Source organism: Ictidomys tridecemlineatus, chromosome 7, assembly GCF_052094955.1.
Source record: "Ictidomys tridecemlineatus isolate mIctTri1 chromosome 7, mIctTri1.hap1, whole genome shotgun sequence".
NCBI lineage: Eukaryota > Metazoa > Chordata > Mammalia > Rodentia > Sciuridae > Ictidomys > Ictidomys tridecemlineatus.
This window is the reverse complement of record NC_135483.1, coordinates 161,390,901-161,409,552: the sequence shown is the minus strand read 5'-3', so window position 1 is coordinate 161,409,552 and position 18,652 is coordinate 161,390,901. Positions and strand designations below refer to the sequence as shown.

General features: G+C 34.0%; 1 protein-coding gene across 1 annotated transcript in view; it reads right to left on the bottom strand.

Annotated features, from left to right (window-relative positions):
- Ccdc150 (coiled-coil domain containing 150) overlaps positions 1–18,652 on the bottom strand; it is a 114,908-nt gene that overhangs the window by 17,484 nt on the left and 78,772 nt on the right. The window contains exons 17-22 of the mRNA XM_078017780.1: positions 18,515–18,586; positions 13,372–13,500; positions 11,823–11,992; positions 10,525–10,618; positions 9,818–9,987; positions 6,100–6,226 (exon numbers count right to left, since the gene is read on the bottom strand). Of these exons, the coding sequence (XP_077873906.1) occupies positions 6,100–6,226; positions 9,818–9,987; positions 10,525–10,618; positions 11,823–11,992; positions 13,372–13,500; positions 18,515–18,586 (762 nt within the window). The remainder of the gene's footprint in view (positions 1–6,099; positions 6,227–9,817; positions 9,988–10,524; positions 10,619–11,822; positions 11,993–13,371; positions 13,501–18,514; positions 18,587–18,652) is intronic.

Genomic DNA, 18,652 nt, shown 5'->3' with positions numbered 1-18,652 from the left:
AGATATGGGATAGCATAAAAACACCAAATTAAGATTTATCAGGGTACATGAAGATGTGGAGACACAAAGCAAGAGAATGCATGATCTTTTCAATGTAATAATATCAGAAAATTTACCAAATTGTAAGAAATGAAATAGAAAATCAAATACAGGAGGCTTACAGGACACCAAATGTACAAAATTACAACAGACCAAAAAACTTTATTATGAAGATGCATATCATACACAATAAAGATAGAATTTTAAAGAGTGGGAGAAAAAAATGTCAAATTACAGTGTAGAGGTAAACCAATCCAGATCTCAGCTGATTTCTCAATCTATACCTTCAAAGCTAGGATGTCCTGGAATAACATATATCAAGCTATGAAAGAAAATGGATGCCAATCAAGAATGCTATACCCAGCAAAATTAAGCTTCAGAATTGACGATGAAATCAAAACCTTCCATGATAAACAAAAGTTAAAAAAATTTACAACTAGAATACCTGCACTACAGAACATTCTCAGCAAAATATTCCATGAAGATGAAATCAGTGGAGAAACTAATACAAATTAAAAACCAGAAATAAATAAAAATGATAGGAAATAAAGATCTGTTTTCAATAACAACCTTGAATGCAAATAGCCTAAATTCATCAATCAAAAGACACGGATTGGAAGATTGGATTACGAAACAAGACCCAACAATATGCTTTCTCCAAGAGACCTCATAGGCAAAGACATCCACAGACTAAGGGTGAAATAATGGGAAAAACAATATCACTCATATAGATCACCTAAACAAGCAGGGGTTTCTATTATTATATCAGACAAAGTAGACTTCAATCCAGAGTTAATCAGAAGGGACAAAGAAAGTCATCTCATAGTGCTTAATGTAATTATACATCAACAAGACATAACAATTATAAATATTTATGCCCCAAACAATGGAGCTTCTACATACATCAAACAAACACTTTGCAATTTCAAGAATCAAATAGACCACAATATAATAATTTTGGGTGACTTTAACACACCTCTCTCACCACCAAATAGATCCATCAAACAAAAAGGAAACTATAGAACTAAATAATACAATCAATAATTTAGACTTAACAGGCAATATAGAGTATCTCATCAATAAATTATAGAATTCACTTTTTTCTCAGCAGCACACATATCTTATGCCACAAAGCAACTCTCAGCAAATAGAAAAAAAACAGAGAATTCTTGCATTCTATCAGATCATAATGGAATGAAATTATATATCAACAGTAAAATAAAAAATAGAAGCTACTCTAACACCTGGTGACTAAATAATACATTATTGAATGACCAATGGATAGCAGAAGAAATCAGGTATGAAATTTAAAAAAAAAACTTGGAAGTAAATGAGAATAGTGACACAATATATCAAAATCTCTGGGACACTATGAAGCAGTGGTAAGAGGAAAGTTCATTGCATTGAGCTCATTTATTAAAACAACAGAAAAATCAACAAATAAATAACCTAATATTACATCTCAAAGCCCTAGAAAAAGAAGAACCACAACCCAAAGCCCAAAGCAGTAGAAGACAGGAAATAATTAAAATCAGAGCTTAAATCAATGACATTGAAACAAAAGAAAATTTAAAAAATTGTCAAAACAAAAGGTTGATTTTTAAAAAAATAAAATCAATAAACCCTTAGCTACACTAAAGAAGAGAAAGAGATAGAAAATTTAAATTACTAAAATTTGTGATGAAAAAGGAAATATGATGGACACTTCAGTAGTCCGAAATACAGACAAAATCAGAAACTATTTTGAAAATCTGTACTCCAATAAGATAGAAAATCTTGAAGATATTGAGAAATTTCTAGAGACATATGACCTACTCAAACTGAATCAGGAAGACAATCACAATATGAACAGATCATTTTCAAGCAGTGAAACAGAAGATGCCATCTAAAGCCTAAAACTAAGAAAAGCCCAGGACCAGATGGATTCTCAGTCAAGTTCTACCAGACCTTCAAAGAAGAACACCTAAATCCTCCTCAAATTATTCCATGAAATAAAAGGAGGGAACCCTTCAAAACTCATTCTATGAACTAGTATCATTCTGATACCAAAACCAGACAAAGACACATCAAGGAAAGAAAACTTCAGACCAATACCCATGATGAACTTATGTAAAAATTCTCAATAAGATTCTGATAAATCATACATAAAAACATATTAAAGTTAGTGCACCACAATCAAGTGAGGTTCATCCCAGGGATGCAAGGTTAGTTCAACATATGGAAATCATTAAATCACATCAATAGACTTAAAGACAAGAATCATATGATTATCTCAACAGATGCAGAGAAAGCATTTGACAAAATACAGCATCCCTTCATGTTCAAAACACTAGAAAAACTAGAGATAGAATGAATATACCTCAACACTGTAAAAGCTATATATGTTTACCTAAGGCCAACATGATTTCAAATGGAGAAAAATTGTTCTAAAATTTTTTCTAAAAACTAGCAAAAGATTATTCTAAAAACTAGAACAAGACAAGGATGCTCTCTTTCATCACTTCTATTCAACATGGTCATGGAAACTCTAGCCAAAGCAATTAGGCAAAGGAAAGAAAATTAAAGGGATATGAACAGGAAAAGAAGAACTCAAACTATCCCTATTTGCTGGTGATATTTTTCTGTATTTAGAAGAACTAAAAAAAAATTCCACTAGAAAACTTTAATAACTTATAAACGAATTCAGTATAGTAGCAGGATATAATATTAATACCCATAAATCAAATATTCCTATACATCAGTGATGAATCTACTGAAAGAGAAATTAGGAAAACTACCCCATTCACAATAGCCTGAAAAAGAATAAAACACTTGGGAATCAGTCTAACAGAAGAGGTTAAAGATCTCTACAATGAAAACTGTAGAATGCTAAAGAAGGTAACTGAAGAAGAGCTTAGAATATGGAAAATTCTCCCATGTTCTTGGATAGGCAGAATTCATATTGTCAATATGGCCATATTAACAAAAGTGCTATACAGATTTAATGCAATTCCTGTTAAAATCCCAATGATGTTCCTCAGAGAAATAGAAAAAGTAGTCATGAAATTTATTTGGAAAATTAAGAGGCCCAGGAAGGCCAAAGCAATTCTTAACAAGAAAAGTGAAGCAAGAGGGGCTGGGGTTGTGGCTTAGTGGTAGTGTGCTCGCCTAGCATGCATGAGGCATTGGGTTCAATCCTCAGCACCATATAGAAATAAAATGTTGTGTCCACTAAAACTAAAAAATAAAAATTTTTAAAAAAGTGAAGCAGGAGACATCATAATACCAGACCTTAAATTATAACAAAGAGCTAACACAAACAGCATGGTATTGGCATCAAAACAGACACATAGACCAATGGTACAAAAGAGAAGACACAGAGACAAACCTACATAAATACAGTTATCTCATACTAGACAAAATGCACCATCATAAACATGCATTGGTTAAAGATAGCTTCTTCAACAAGTGATGCTGAGATAACTGGAAATCCATATGCAGCAAAATGAAATTAAACCCCTATCTCTCACCCTGCACAAAACTCAACTCAAAGTGGAGCAAAGACTTAGGCACTAGGATCAGAGACCCTGTGCCCAAATCTATCTATATCATGTTGGCTTGGGGACTGACTTCTTCAACAAGACTCCTAAAGCACAAGAAGTAAAATCAATAATCAATAAGTGGAATGAAATCAAATTAAAAAGCTTCTTCTTAGCAAAGGAAATAATCAAGAACATGAAGAGAGAGCCTACAGAATGGGAGAAAATCTTTGCTGTCTACACATAGAACATTTCATATATTTGTTGACTAATTGTATAGAATAAATTTGACATTACTATCCTATGTGAATATATGATTACACGACCAATGCAATTCTACATCATGTACAACCAGAAGAATGAGCAGTTATAATCCACATATGTATAATAGGTCAAAATACATTCTACTATCATGTAAAACTAATTAGAATAAAAAATACTGCTTTTTGTTCATAAGGATTTGGTTAAGTTTTTCTCATGGAAAAATAGTACGGTGATTACTGAAATACTTTTGTGAGTCTCCTTTTTCATAATTTTTTTAAGTCAATGCTAATTACAGTTTAAAAAGAAGAGGCAGCTGAGAGATGAAGTGAGATAGAAAGGTGGTATTCTCTAGGATGGTAGTGCTGAACATAAGGAATGAAGTGAAGAAGTGAAGACTACCTGTACCATTTCTCTCCATACTAGTTTCTTCCTTTAGATCTTAACTTTACAGTCTTCTATCAGCACCCAACCAACTTCCTGTTAGAATTCCACTGTTACCTTAACCACAGCTTTGTCTAAAGCTAGAAGAGCCTCAAAACCACTACTCACTTTGTACTAATTTTAGGCAGCATGATAATTACTTCACAAATACTTTTCAATTTAATTCTTAAAACAAACCTGGACCATAGTTGTGATGGTTTCTATTTAGTGATTGGAGAAACTAAGACTCAAAAGTTAAGTCACTAAAGAATAAATTAACATACAGCTAATGAGAGGCACTGCACATGACCCACTGCTGTTTCCACCTGCTCACTCATGTCACATTTTCACTGTTCCCAGGGAGGTCTTCTTACAACTTCACCATCTCATTGACCCTTGTTATAAAGGATTTCAGTTTTATAAGCATTCTGAATAACAATCTCTAACTAAAGGTACATTTTTACATTTAGTGCATTTTTTTGTTTTCCATTGAATATGCTCATTAAAATATTTATATTTATGTAGCATTTTGCAATTTATAAAACCATTCTATATATCTATATTGGCTTGTTAATGAGATCTGTCAATGGCAATTACTGAATCTAACAAATTTGGAAAAACTCACACCAGCCATCTTAATCAAGTCTTGGAATTGTTTAATTTTTTCCTCTTCATGTTCATTATACATTTAATGTCTGACTATTTTTCTAATTAAAATGGCTTTACGGGCTGGGGCTGGGGCTGGGGCTGGGGCTGGAGTTCAGCGGCAGGGCGTTTGCTTAGCATGCATGAGGCACTGGGTTTGATCCTCAGCACCACATACAAATAAACAAATAAAATAAAGACATTCTCTTCATCTACAACCACAAAAAAAAATTTAAAGAAAGGCTTTCTGACTTAATCTTTCTAAATTTTCAGGAGAACTATTTGGGTTGTCCCTAATCATCCATTACCCAAATTAACTGCCATGGTTTTCTTGTATTTCCAGGCCTAGAGTTCCTCTGCCGTCTTCCCTACTCTGTACTGCTGTCACATTAACTCTTAAAATTGTTCTTATATAACCTCTTTGCTCAGAAACCTATATCACTCCATTTTCACCTAACAGTTCACACTGAATTGTCTAGAAGGTGAGGCCAACAGTCACCTGGCTGCCTATGCTCACCACTCTCCCTCTAACATTTCCTAAGTGTCTGGTCAGAGGGGCTCCTTCTAATTTGCTTATGTCCTGTTGGTTTTTCTAACTCAGCTTTACATGGGTTTCTATAGACAGTGTCCAGCCTTGCCTTTCCACCAAACTCAAGGCTATATTTTCATTAAGTTTCCTATCTTCTAGTGCCATCCTAGAATAAACTTTGTTACTTTGAATTCCTCCAAAACTGTACATTTCCTCTAGGTATCCTAGAAAGGTTCTCTGATGTCTTCCCTGTTTGTCTCATGTCCAGAGTGGAGATCACAATTAAACCAGGGTTATTTAGCATGGAGCAGGGACTATATCTCCTACCGCTTCATTCTGTGGCTCTCTGGAGAAGGTAGATGCACAATGGATGCTGGTTAAGTGAACTGAGATGTGACTGGGTTTCCATTAAAGGCAGTCTCCTCATTCCTCTTTCTGGCTCAGTTATTGCTCTCTGCTGTAAAAGTTCTCCTCAAGGCATTCCTTCCCAGGGCAGAGAACTGTATATCAGAAAGTGTAGCTTTACAAACAGCATAGAGATGGCTAAATTATATCTCACTTGCTGACCAGAGGGGAATGAGAAGAGCCAAAGAACAAATGCAGTCATTCTCTGAAATCCTTCAGCTGGCTATCCTCTTAAAAGGCATTCACGTAGAGGGAAGCTTTTGTCACTTGACTTCGTACCTCAGTACTTTCCCGTTGTGCTGCCTTCTTTGCAGTGTCTCTCTCATTTTGAAACTGTTTTTTTAGAGTTTCTATGCGTTCAGCATGCAACTCTGCTTCTACTTTGGACTCCTCAGCCATATGTTCTCTGTTTTGAGGAAGACAGACAATAAATAAGCTTTAGAAACCATCTCAGGAAGCATGAAAGATTTGGAGAGGAATGAACAACTCTCCAAAATGTGTGTGATTTACAAACAAGATCAGTCTTTAGTTGAATCTTATTTGGAATTCATTAAGAGCAAAAAAGTTCCATTTACCTGCAGCATTAAAAAAAAACAAAACAAAACACAAATGTCCGTCTATATTAAGAGATTCATCAAAAGAGTGAAATAAATCATAGGAAAAATATTAGCAGAAGCAGTCATACTTCGAGACACTTGTTTTCATTTTATCATTTTTTTTGCTATCAGCTATTCATTCCTTAAAGTTTTAACTTCTAATTGTTATTATTTCTTTATCTTTGAAGTGAGGGTCTCATATTAGATAAGCATTCTTAACTTGGGTTCCTTGATCAAGATCCAAGATTTGGCTTTTGAAGATGCTGAAATACCCTGAAATGATATGCAAAATGTTGTGTGTGGGTGTGAGTTTTTGACTCTTACAAGTATAGGTGACTCCAAGAAAGGTTTAAAAAGAATGGACTCAAACAACAGCTAGGCTTCTTCCAGTTTTAACCTCTTATTTGCCTCCAAATACTAATGCCTTAGTATGGCACTATTCCATGATTATCTGTATTTCTCAAAGAGCAAAAGGAACCTGCCTTGCCATGAAATCTTCCTTTCCCCACTCTCCTCCTGAGCATCTTTTGTGTTTACTTGGATTACATACCCACATTCCTCATGTGCCTCTAAAAGTACCTCTGCTTTTGGACTCAGCTAGTCTACTTGGCTTGGTCTATAGAATGAGACCTGCAGGAGACAACTGTAACTCTGTCCCACCCTCACTTCCTGGTCCTCAGGTGGGAACATGGCAATCAACTTTGGCACATCATCTCAAAAAACTTGTTGACACTTGTTCTAATGGCACCACATAAATAGATGGGAGATCCGAAGTTAAGGGAGATGACTATTTTGTTATTTATTACATACCCACATTCCTCCCCACCCACACCAATCTAAAAAATGGACAAAAAATATATGGAGATCAATAAAGGGAACAAACCATTATTTGTGTAGCAGGTATTGTATTTTTATTTTCTTAACAACTTTCTAAATTGTCTTTAAATTTATTGTGCTTATTCTAGCAAAGTGATGAAGACTAGAGGTTTTAGAGTTGGCCTGCTGCTGCCTAGATCTAAATCCCAACTCTAACAAGATGATATGTGATCTTGTTATAGTAAATCATCTTTCCATGCCTGTTTCCTTATCTGTAAAATGGGAATAACAACAGTACCTAGCATCAAATAGTCACAGTAAAAAAGGAAGTGCTCAGCACAATACATATCAGCTACTATCATCTAGTCCTAAAAATTCTAATTTTAATTAAATGTAATTTGTATTTCTCAAATGCAATTTGAGTTTCTATTAACTTTAATTTGAATTTAATTTTTAAAATTAATTTTCCTTTTACCCTCAACTTTCATATCCATCTCCAACTCTGAAACATAACATAAAATCTACCCTCTTAACAAAGTTTAAGCAATATAGTACAGTACTGTAAACTACAGGCACTATGTTATATACATCTCTAGAACTTATTCAATTTGCTTTTAATTTCTTCTAAGAAAAATATCAAACCATCCACCACTGGTTCTCTGAATAATGAACCACCTTCTTTTCCTTTCCTTCTGATCTCAGAGGAAGAAATGCATAACCTCAATTTCAATGATAACCCCTCTACTTTTCTTTGTTCTCATTTTTCTCCATTTCTATAAGATTCTTTCCCCTACTTTTCAATCATGCTCCAGTTCCTCCTATCCTAAAACAAGACCCTAGCAGAATAATTTTTCTTCATCTACTACATTTCTTCATGAATTACTATTCAATCTTTCTTTTCACCATTGCCTTTTCTCATCAATCACTTATTCCTTTTAATTTTCTAGATGGACAAAAACTGACTAACTGAAGGATGCTCCACAGGTACCAGTTGCAAAGATTAATGCTCTGTCTCTGGTCTCATTGTTTTTGCCACTCTTGTAGCATCTGACTCATTTCTGCCTACAGTGACTCTATATCCTCCAAATTCTTTCCTTGCCTCCATAAATGCTTCCTTTCTGACTTTTGTTCCTTCCCCCTGAAATGTAGTGGATCCCCCAAGTTCTGACCTTGGTTCACTTCCTAGACTTCTTTCTGGGCACACTAACCCACCTAAAGACATCAGTTTTCATCTTTGTAAGTATGAATTTCAACTTCTAACTTCTTGTCAAAATTAGGCTTCCATTTATCAGTCTAAAAATTCTACCTCAAAACCAACATGTCTAAAACACAATCTCCCAAACTTGGTCTTTCTTCCTGCATAATTTCAAGAGGCTGACAGGTCTTATGTGAAGCATGATGAAAACATGAACTATTAAACAGTGACATAAAGGTAAATTCTGAAGCAAATGCTGCAAGGAGACCTCTGACTTTCAGTTCACCCTTTTCCTCTAAATGATCCAGCTATGATCATTTTAGCAGTAGGAGGAGGGATTATATTTTAGAGTTACCTGGAGAATTTTCAGGGTTTGAAATAATTTATTAGCTATCTAAACCCTATCTACCTAAGCTGTCATTGAGAGGTCTGGGTTTTTGTTTTATTTTGGTTTTGGTACTGGGAACTGATCCCAGGGCCACTGTATTATTGAACTATATCCCTAGCCCTTATTATTTTAATTTGAGATAGAGTTTTGCAAAGTTGTTGAGACTAATCTCGAACTTGTGATCCCCCTGCTTCACCCTCCCAAACTGCTAAGATTTCTGTTCTACACCACTGTGCCTGGCTACTGAGGGGTTTTTAAGTGATTTGGCCAACCACTACATAAACAATATTGTTTTAATTAATTCTGAGTAGTCTTGAGGCAGTAATTGTTAACATTTTATCAGAATATAAAATTTGCACAGATCACATATATGAAAAATACCTTGTTCTGCTTCAGTTCATTCCTGTCTCCTATATCAACATGTACACTAACTGAAAAGAACAAAGATCTACATGCATACTGCATTTAGCTTAGGTATAAATTTTAATTTAATAATATTAGTATGTAAATCATATTTACCTAGATTTTAACTTAAGACAAAACTTAAGTGGTTTGACCTGAACTTGATGGGCTTGATCTAACTAATTTCATGTCAAAATTGAAAATAATTAATGGTTTAACATCTACTTAGATGGAATTGTTCCATTCTAGTCTCACCTAGACTGCTTATTCCTTGTCCAAATCATGCTTCAAAAGGATGCATAAGCTTGGAAGAAACATGTAAGAATCCTTTCCAATCAATATTCTTTAATTTTTTTTAACCTTCACATAAAGAAGCAGCTTGACCATGGGAGAAGGAAGAGATGAAAAGGAGAACCAAATGGGCATGCGCCAGCCAGCTGTTATCTGCTGGAGATCAGCTAGGCTTGGTTTTTTACCATGGTTTGGTTTGGAGTGCTAGCTCAAAGTAGGAGAAAAGCATTTAACTGGCTTATGTGAATGAACTGGCCTTACTCTTCCAGAGGCTCTTTCCCAAATTTACTGTGACTATATTGCCCTTACTTGAAGGTTTCCAAATTCTGCCGCTCAAGTTCTTTTTTTTCCAATTTTTCTTGAATGTGATCTAGCTTACATTGCAGATGATTATTTGTCTGAAGAGCTTGCTCCAGGCTCAAGGCCAATTTCCTGTTGTCTTCTCTTGCTATTTCTAGAGCTTTGTGTAGAGGCTCCATCTGAAAGAGAGGAGTGTTTTTAATGCCATTATAATAGATGCAAGAAGCCCATTACATTCCTTACACTGTATCCTCAAGTGCCATTGAAATAATTAGTTGGAACGAGGAACAGGTTTCCAGGTGCCTGGAATATAAGTGAAAATTTATTAGAGATTGCTTAGGAGACTCTTAGAAGGCAATGGGAAGGTTATGCTGCAGTGATCATCAGAGAGCTTTGGAAAATAGAGCCAGCTTAATTTCTCAAAAATTGTAACTAAAATTCTTCTTCCCAATCCTATCACCTTCTGGTTTCATTCCCTAGGAGAGAGAAAAACTGGCAACTATTTCTTATATATTCTTCCAAAAAGACTTATTTATATAAAATATTCATGCATATTTTATATATACTCATATGCAGAGATACATATTTATGTATGTGCACACGTGTTTGTGTTTCCTTATTAACAGTGGGATCACTCCAGCTACTTTTGAGATTATGCAACATCCTAAAAAAATAAAATAGCTCATTATTTTCATCTTTAAACACCTGGCCCTTACCTCACTGCTGTGCTGTGCATCCACAACAAGCATTCTGGCCTGCCACTGGTCCACTTCAGCTTCTAGCTTCTGCACCCTCTGTTGATTTAGAGCCCTAAAAATAAAAAGCCCAAGAGTGACTCTAGATTAGAATCATCTAAGAATTATACCACTTGGAATTTCAGGACACTTTTCTTCTAAGATGCTCAAAGAGTGTCATATGTAGTAGGTCACAAATGCTCAAAATACCTGAGTTGGTAGATGACAATTACAGTCTCAGCTTTAGAGAAAAAAACTAAGGCTTCTAAGGAATTAGATAACTTGTCCCATCTATGATTCAACTTGGCTTGATGCATTAAGCTATCAATATATGTTTCTGAATAACTCATAGGCTGGTAATTTTATACTACCTATATCACTAATTGTTAAAAAAACTCATCACTTTTATTAGGATTATTTTGCTGATGAGATTTTTGATTCTAAATACAAAGTTCCTTAGAAGTTTATTGTAAATGGCAAATAATATTTTTAATATTGTCCTCTTGACTTTTGGTTTTACTTCGAAGATAATATATTTTAACAATATGTAAAAAAATATAAGCACAATGAAGAAAGTAGAATCCATTTATTCTCTCACAACACAGAGGCAACATGCACCACTAATACATACAATGTATTTTAGAAGCCCTGTTATACTCAGGCCATTTGTTCTTTAACCTAAAAGGAAAATTTTATATAATTTTTAAAACAAAGAAGAGCTTATTTGTAAAACAAGGCTGGAAGTAGTTAGTTCTCAGAATAGTTCACCCAAAATAATTTTTAATCTTGAAACAGGATAATAATAAATAAATAATTCAAACTAAAGTAGTCAAATACATAGATATATTTTCTTTTTTCCCAGTTGCTGAGGATCAAAAATAGGGCCTCATGAATGGTTGGGGAGTGCTCCACCACTGAGCTTACAACCCCAGTCCAGCTTTAATTATTTCAGTAATACTATTACTATTCATAGAGCCAAGAGAAGAATTAGGTTTAAATTAGGTTTCCTTTGTTAGAAAGTAACAAAGGAAAAACAGCAATGCAGCATGACTTTCAAGGATACATACTTCTTCACATAACAACAAAACATGGCCATTTTGAATTTTTAGAAGTTATGTTCACTTCTAATTCCAGGTTTCCCCCAATTTGCTAGATCTTTAAAGAAAATTTTAGTAGTCTTTCATGAGGGAAGTGATATAAAGTGACTTCATGTTCTCTCTGGACATTCCTTTATAGTACACAATGCAGCAATATCAAGGACAGAAAATAATCATAGGTACCTTTCTTTCTTGAGGCCTGCAATCTCTGAATCCCTTCGCCCAAGCTCTATCTGTACTTTCTCTAAAGCACCTTGCATCTTACTATGAGAAGCCAGCACATTTTCCAACATGATTGTAACTTTGCAGTTGTCTTCTTTAGCCTCTGCTAATTGTCGCTGAAAGTTTCCTACCTAAAAGAAAATGAAACAAGACATATACTCTTGATCCTTTCTGATTACTCTTGTGTGTCTCATTACTCCTAGGAGAGAGTATGGAGAGCAGGTATGGTAGAACACTAAAATGATTAACTAAAATACATTTTATTTTTATATTTCTTAAGTTATTGTGACTTTGAGAAAAAGCAAAGTAGACCCCTGATCCTACAGAAAACATGGTAGACTAACTATCACTACCACAGCACACACATTAACCAGAGATGATAAGGTTGACAAATTCGTGAGTTCAGAGGTGATCCCAGGTGGTATACTTAGCTGTCTTCTGATGGGGTCAGAAGAGAAAATATCTGAAATCCATCAGAATTATCTCTTTTTCTAGACTGAAAGAGAAATTGGAAGCTGTTGGAGAAAGATACAGCTCACAGCCCTCTGCAGAGAGGCAAAATCTAGCATCTGCTCTCAAAAAGTTTGAATGTGGTCAGATAAATGGACAAAGAAAATGTGATACATATATGCAGGATAATATTATTCAACAATAAAAATAATGAAATTCTATTATTTGCAACAACATGGTGGAATTGGGGGTCATTAAGTGAAATAAATCAAGCACAGAAAGACAAATACTTTATGTTCTCACTTACATGTGGAAGCTAAGAAGTTGATCTCACAAAAGCATAGAATAGAATATTGGTTACCAAAGCCTGGGAAGAATGAGGGGGAATGGGGATGGAGATGGGATGGTTAACAGTTCAGGAGTACAGGCAGATAGGAGAAAAAACTCCTAATGTACTAAGCACAACAGGTAATTATGGTTGACAAAAACTAGTTGAATATTTCAAAATGACTCATAGGATTTTGAATGTTCCCAACAAAAAGAAATGATAAATGTCTGAGGTAATATAGATCTCAATTACCTCAATTTTATTATTATATATTGTATACATGTCATACAGAATGGCACAAATATATACAATTACAGTGTATCAATTAAAAATAAAAATGTTTTTAAAAAGCAAAGTTTGGGATGTGACTTCTGTTCCCACTAAGCACACACCATAGGAATGTTAAAGAGAAAGCATCATAGTTCTGTTATATCACATTAATGAAACAAAAGTATGAATGTTATTATTACCAAGGTCAGATGAATTTTAATAGGAAACATTATGACTTTTGATTCTTTCAAGACAGTTAAAAAACATTGGAGTTACATGACATATCTTTAAGGGAAATATTTAAAACCATAATGAAGTTATCTTCTATAAAAAGAACTCTTCCTCTGATTACTTCTCATTCCTTTTACTAACAGATACAAGAATATCAGGAATACGGCTCGTGAAAGCTTTAATAAGCACTTCATCTTAGTGACAAACTTTCAGAACAGAGGGTTGCCTTGCCTTCTTGTTTTCCCTATCCTCCAAAGCCTCCAAGTTCCCTTTCAACTTATGACTCTCTTGCAGGGCTGTATCTCGACACTTCACTGCTTGCGATAGCTCTTCTTCATTTTTTTCAAGAATGGATTTCACCTTAATAGAAAAATAGAAACAATAATTTTCTAAAATACCATAAATCAATGATGAGAATAAGGCACAGCAATTTAAAAACCAAACTGAAGATGCTTAATTAAACTTTTATTCACTAGTATAAATAAATTCCATCTTTATTAGCTGTTTTTCCCTTTATAGAAAACTGCAAAATAACAACAACAACAACAAGAAAAATCTGTGTGAAAAAAAACCCAGGTAAACCTAACATATTAATCACTCTCTATGAAACACATGAATAGAAATAGTAAGATTATGAAGACAAAATGTAAAATGATTATCATGGAACTAACTTCTTTTTGAAAATATAAATGCATAAATTAATATAATAAAAGCCAAGACAAATAAATAATAGTTCTATAAAACCAGGTAGAAGTCTTAGAATTTTATATTCTTGAAACACTCCCAGTGGAGCCATACCATCATTTTAGATAATCACACTATTTTAAATATTACTTTAGCCAGGCACAGTGGCACAATAATCCCAGCAGCTTGGGAGGCTGAGTTAGGAGGATCATGAGGTCAAAGCCAGCCTTAGCAACTTTGCAAGGCCTTAAACAACTTAGCAAGACTGTCTCAAAATAAAATATAAAAAAGGAGCTGGGGACATGGCTCAATGGTTGAGCTCTCCAGGAGTCAGTCAATCCCTGATGCCAAAAGAAAAAACAAAAACAAAAACCTTTTTAATCTCAAATTACAGGGTTACAGAATATTTGAAAAATAGTATAAAAAGTTTTTTGTAGTTCAATAGCAAAATTGGCTTCTTCTTCTTCTTCTTCTTCTTCTTCTTCTTCTTATTATTATTATTATTATTATTACTAATTAGATTACAGAATTCAATCAGTTTTCACCATTTTTTAACTTTTCATGCACCTGTGTGTGTCCCAGAGGTGCATGTGCACCACATATTGGACTGTTCCATACACATGCTTATGTGACTACCACCATAATCATGATGAGAACACTTCCATCATAACTTCTTCCTTTCTACTACCTCTTTGCATTCACTGCCCCTCCAAACCCATCCATTCCCAAGTAGACATTAATTCATTCTCCATCTCTACAGTTCTGTCAAGAATATTAAACACTTTGATATAATAAATATTTGAACAGGTAACACATTCATATTCTTTTAAAACTGTTACTGAGGTATAATTGACACAATAAGCTCCATATATATAAAGTGTACAATCTGAGAAGTTTTGACATGTATAAACCCTTGAAATCATAATCAAAATAGTGAACATTTTCATTACTCCAAAAGTTTCTTTATGTCCTTTTGTAATCTCCCCCTTTATTTCTCCCTGTTTTCTCAACCCAACCCAAGGCAAGCTCTGATCTGTTTTCAGTCACAATAGTTTGCATTCCTAGAATTTTATATAAATGGAATCATTGTTATGTACTCTTTCATAATTATTTTGATATTTATTCAATTTATTGCACGCATCAATAGTTCATTCCTTTCTGTTGCTTAGTATTCTATCTGGATATATCTCAATTTACTTAACTATTTACCTCTTGGATTCTTGAGTTGTTTCCAGATCTAAGCTATTACAAATAGAGCTGCTGAGAACACTTGGATACAAGTCTTTGTATAGACATATTCTTTCATTTTTTAATGGGAAATACTTAGGAGTGAACCAACTTAGATTCACATAGTGGTAGCATGCCTTGCGTTTTTTAAAAAGTAGCAAACTACTTTCCAAAGTGGTTGTGCTATCTTACATTCCCATCAGCAATGTATCAGAGTTAGATGCTCTACATCCTAACACTTGGTATAATCACTTGGTATGAAAAATTTTAGACCTTCTTATAGGTATATGGTAATATCTCACTGAATTTCCCTAATGGTGGATGTTTAATAACTTTCAAGTGCTTATCTATCATTCATGTATCTTTTTTTGAAATATCTGTTCGATATTTTACCCATTCTTGTTACTGGGTTGTTTCCCTAATGAATTTTGAGATTTTTAAAAAACCCATTCTAGAGAAAAGACATTAATCACAAAAGTGGTTTGTAAATATTTTCTTCCAGTCTGTTGATCATTTCTTTATTTCTCTTAATGCCTTCGAAGAATGCACATGTCAATTCTAATAAAGTACAATTTACCACTTTTGTCCCTTTATTGATTATAACTTTTGTTCCCTGATTCCCCTGGTACTGGGAATCAAACCTAGAGCTTCATGCATGCTAGGCAAGTGCTCTACCATAGAACCAACCCTTCTGGATCACACTTCTGATGTTAAATTTAAGAAATTTTTGTGTAACCCAAGATCACAAAGATGACTTTTTACGTTTTCTTCTAGCTTTATAGTTTTAGAGTTTACATTTAGATCTATGATCCATTTTCAATTAATTTTTATATATGGTGTGAAGTATGGATAAAATAGTTTTCATTTTTACACATGGATATCCAATTATTCTAGCACAATTTGTTGAAAAGACCATTCTTCCTTAGCTTTCAGTTTTATTGAAAATGAAATATAATATATCCATAAGTTAACTATTTGAACACGTAGCACATTCACCTTATTTTTTTAATGTACAAAAAATGTAAAAAAATCTCTCAGCCAGTTTCTTTCCTCAAAAATTTTGCCAGCTTATTATAAACACAATGCATATACAAATAAATATGCATGTATATATTGTTTATTTCCCTGCCCTTTTTGCATGCAAACAGTAAAATACTATCTATTTATTTCTGAACCTTGTTTTAACCTAAAAATATACATATCTTGAAGTAGATTACAAGCTAAGATACATGTGATTTATCTAGCCAGTCTCATTGATTGGATTCTGGTTACTTGCAGCCTTTTGCTATTCATCAACTCTTCAGTAAGTAATCTTTAAACAAGTCATGTGTATAAGCTACTAAATATGTAAGGAAAAAACCTAGAAGTTAAATTGTGAGATCTAATTTTGTCATAATTATTACCAAGTTGTATTCCATAGGAATTTGTACCATTTATGCTCCCAACAGCAACCAAGAATGTCTTTTCCCCACACTTTTCTCAACATGTTTATATTTCCTTAAAATTTAACCTGCAACATTTAAAATACTTTAACTTTTTCTGTAAGGGTTCCAGAATAGTGTAAAGAAGCCAATTCATTGGTTCTAAAGATCTATTGATTTTTTTTTCTAAAAAATAATACGTTTTAATTTTTAAAATTTTACCAGTGTTTACAAGATATATTTACACACACACACACAAACAATATTGCTAATGAAACTGTTTACACAAAGTATCTAAATAGTAGTCTACTTCATAAGATCATCTATAGTACTTTTTATTTTTAAACTTCCAGCAAAGATGGATGCTCTAATAAGTTCTCTCTGGAAAGTATTTCCCAATGTTCAATTTCATGGGGATTCTTGGATTAATGTATTTCTATTTTTTAATATTTATTTTATAGTTGGACAAAATACCTTTATTTCACTCATTTATTTATTTTTTTTTTTTTAAAGAGAGAGCGAGAGAGAGGGGAGAGAGAGAGAGAGAGAGAGAGAGAGAGAGAGAGAGAGAGAGAGAGAGAGAGAGAGAGAGAATTTTCAATATTTATTGTTTAGTTCTCAGCGGACACAACATCTTTGTTGGTATGTGGTGCTGAGGATCGAACCCGGGTCGCACGCATGGCAGGCGAGCGCGCTACCGCTTGAGCCACATCCCCAGCCCCTCATTTATTTTTTACATGGTGCTAAGGATCGAACCCAGGGTCCTGCATGTGTGAGATGAGCACTCTATCGCTGAGCCACAACCCCAGCCCCTATTTCTATTTTTAAATCATGACTTATTCAAGCATTTTAGCTCAAATGTTGAAATTAGTTAGAAATTTTGAATTTTTAAAAACTCAATTAGATTTATAAAAACTCAATTGTAACTCAAGCCAAATTTTCTATGCCCAAATGAAAATTAGCTGATGGCCAAGAATGGTTTCAAAATTTACATCAGTTTTTATTATTTGTTAAGAACCAATTTATTTGTTGTTATGCATATCTTTAAGTATTATCTTCCTAGATTGTTACTGATTTCTTGATTATTATATAAATCTGAAGTTTCCCTAAGATTTTATTTGTGTTCTTCACTTACCAAATCCTGTTTAAAACAATTTGGTGATTCATCATTTAGTAAGGGTCTTGAGGCAAGAATGTCTATTTTGCCTTCTAATCTTCCCTCCATAGTTTTAATAGCATTCAAAAGTGTCTTTAGAGAGATTCTGGAGTCTCCAATCTCCTGAGATGTTCTCACAGAAGGCAGTGTAGGTGCAAAACTCACACGGCGTGTGGAGTTTGAAACAACACTGGGCAAACCAAGTGTTGAAGTTCTCTCCTTTACATTATTTACATAAGGCCTAGAGCTTTCAAGGGATTTTGAAGATGCTGGCCTCTCTGGAGATTTCCTTCTTCTTGGTGGCATCACCATTTATAAACAAAATAAAAAATTAACTAAATTTAGCGCAATTTTTCAAGGAATTGTTTCTCTCAGAGAAACAGCAATAAAAAGCAGCAGCCACAATAAAAAAAAATGTTTGGAAATGTGTTCCTTTGCTTTCAGAATGAAGAGATCACACTGTAAAGTATGACCTAGTAAAGAAATAGGCCTTAAACCAAATTTCCTGTAGGAGAGCGTATCTAATGAGGTCACTCTTACAACTTTGTGACCTCATCACTCATCAGTAGAGCAAGTAGCTAGAACTCCATGAGTATTCCACTGGAAGATATATTCTAGTACCTTGGTTACAGGGGGTCCATACACACAAATATTGTAGATACAGAAATCATACATGCTTACACCTAGAGTTGAAGATTTTTTAAATAACCTGTAATCATTCAAAGAACCACTTTCTTTTGGTAACACATTCCTGGGTTAAGTTCTTCACTAAATGTTTTATGTATTTTGCTTGTTTATCTTTTCTCTATTAATTTGTTGAAATGTTATGTGACCTACAAAGGTTTCAGCCTCAACAGTCATCTTGCTGATAAGAAAACATCTTCACTATTAATTCTTCTTTCAGGTGAGCTTCTGACTGTTGCAGGTATACCTTGTTGGCACTGAGTTCTGAGTTTGCCTATCACTCAAAAAACAGATACTTGTTCCTCCCATCTGCTAAGATTTTTTAGGCTCACATTAAAAA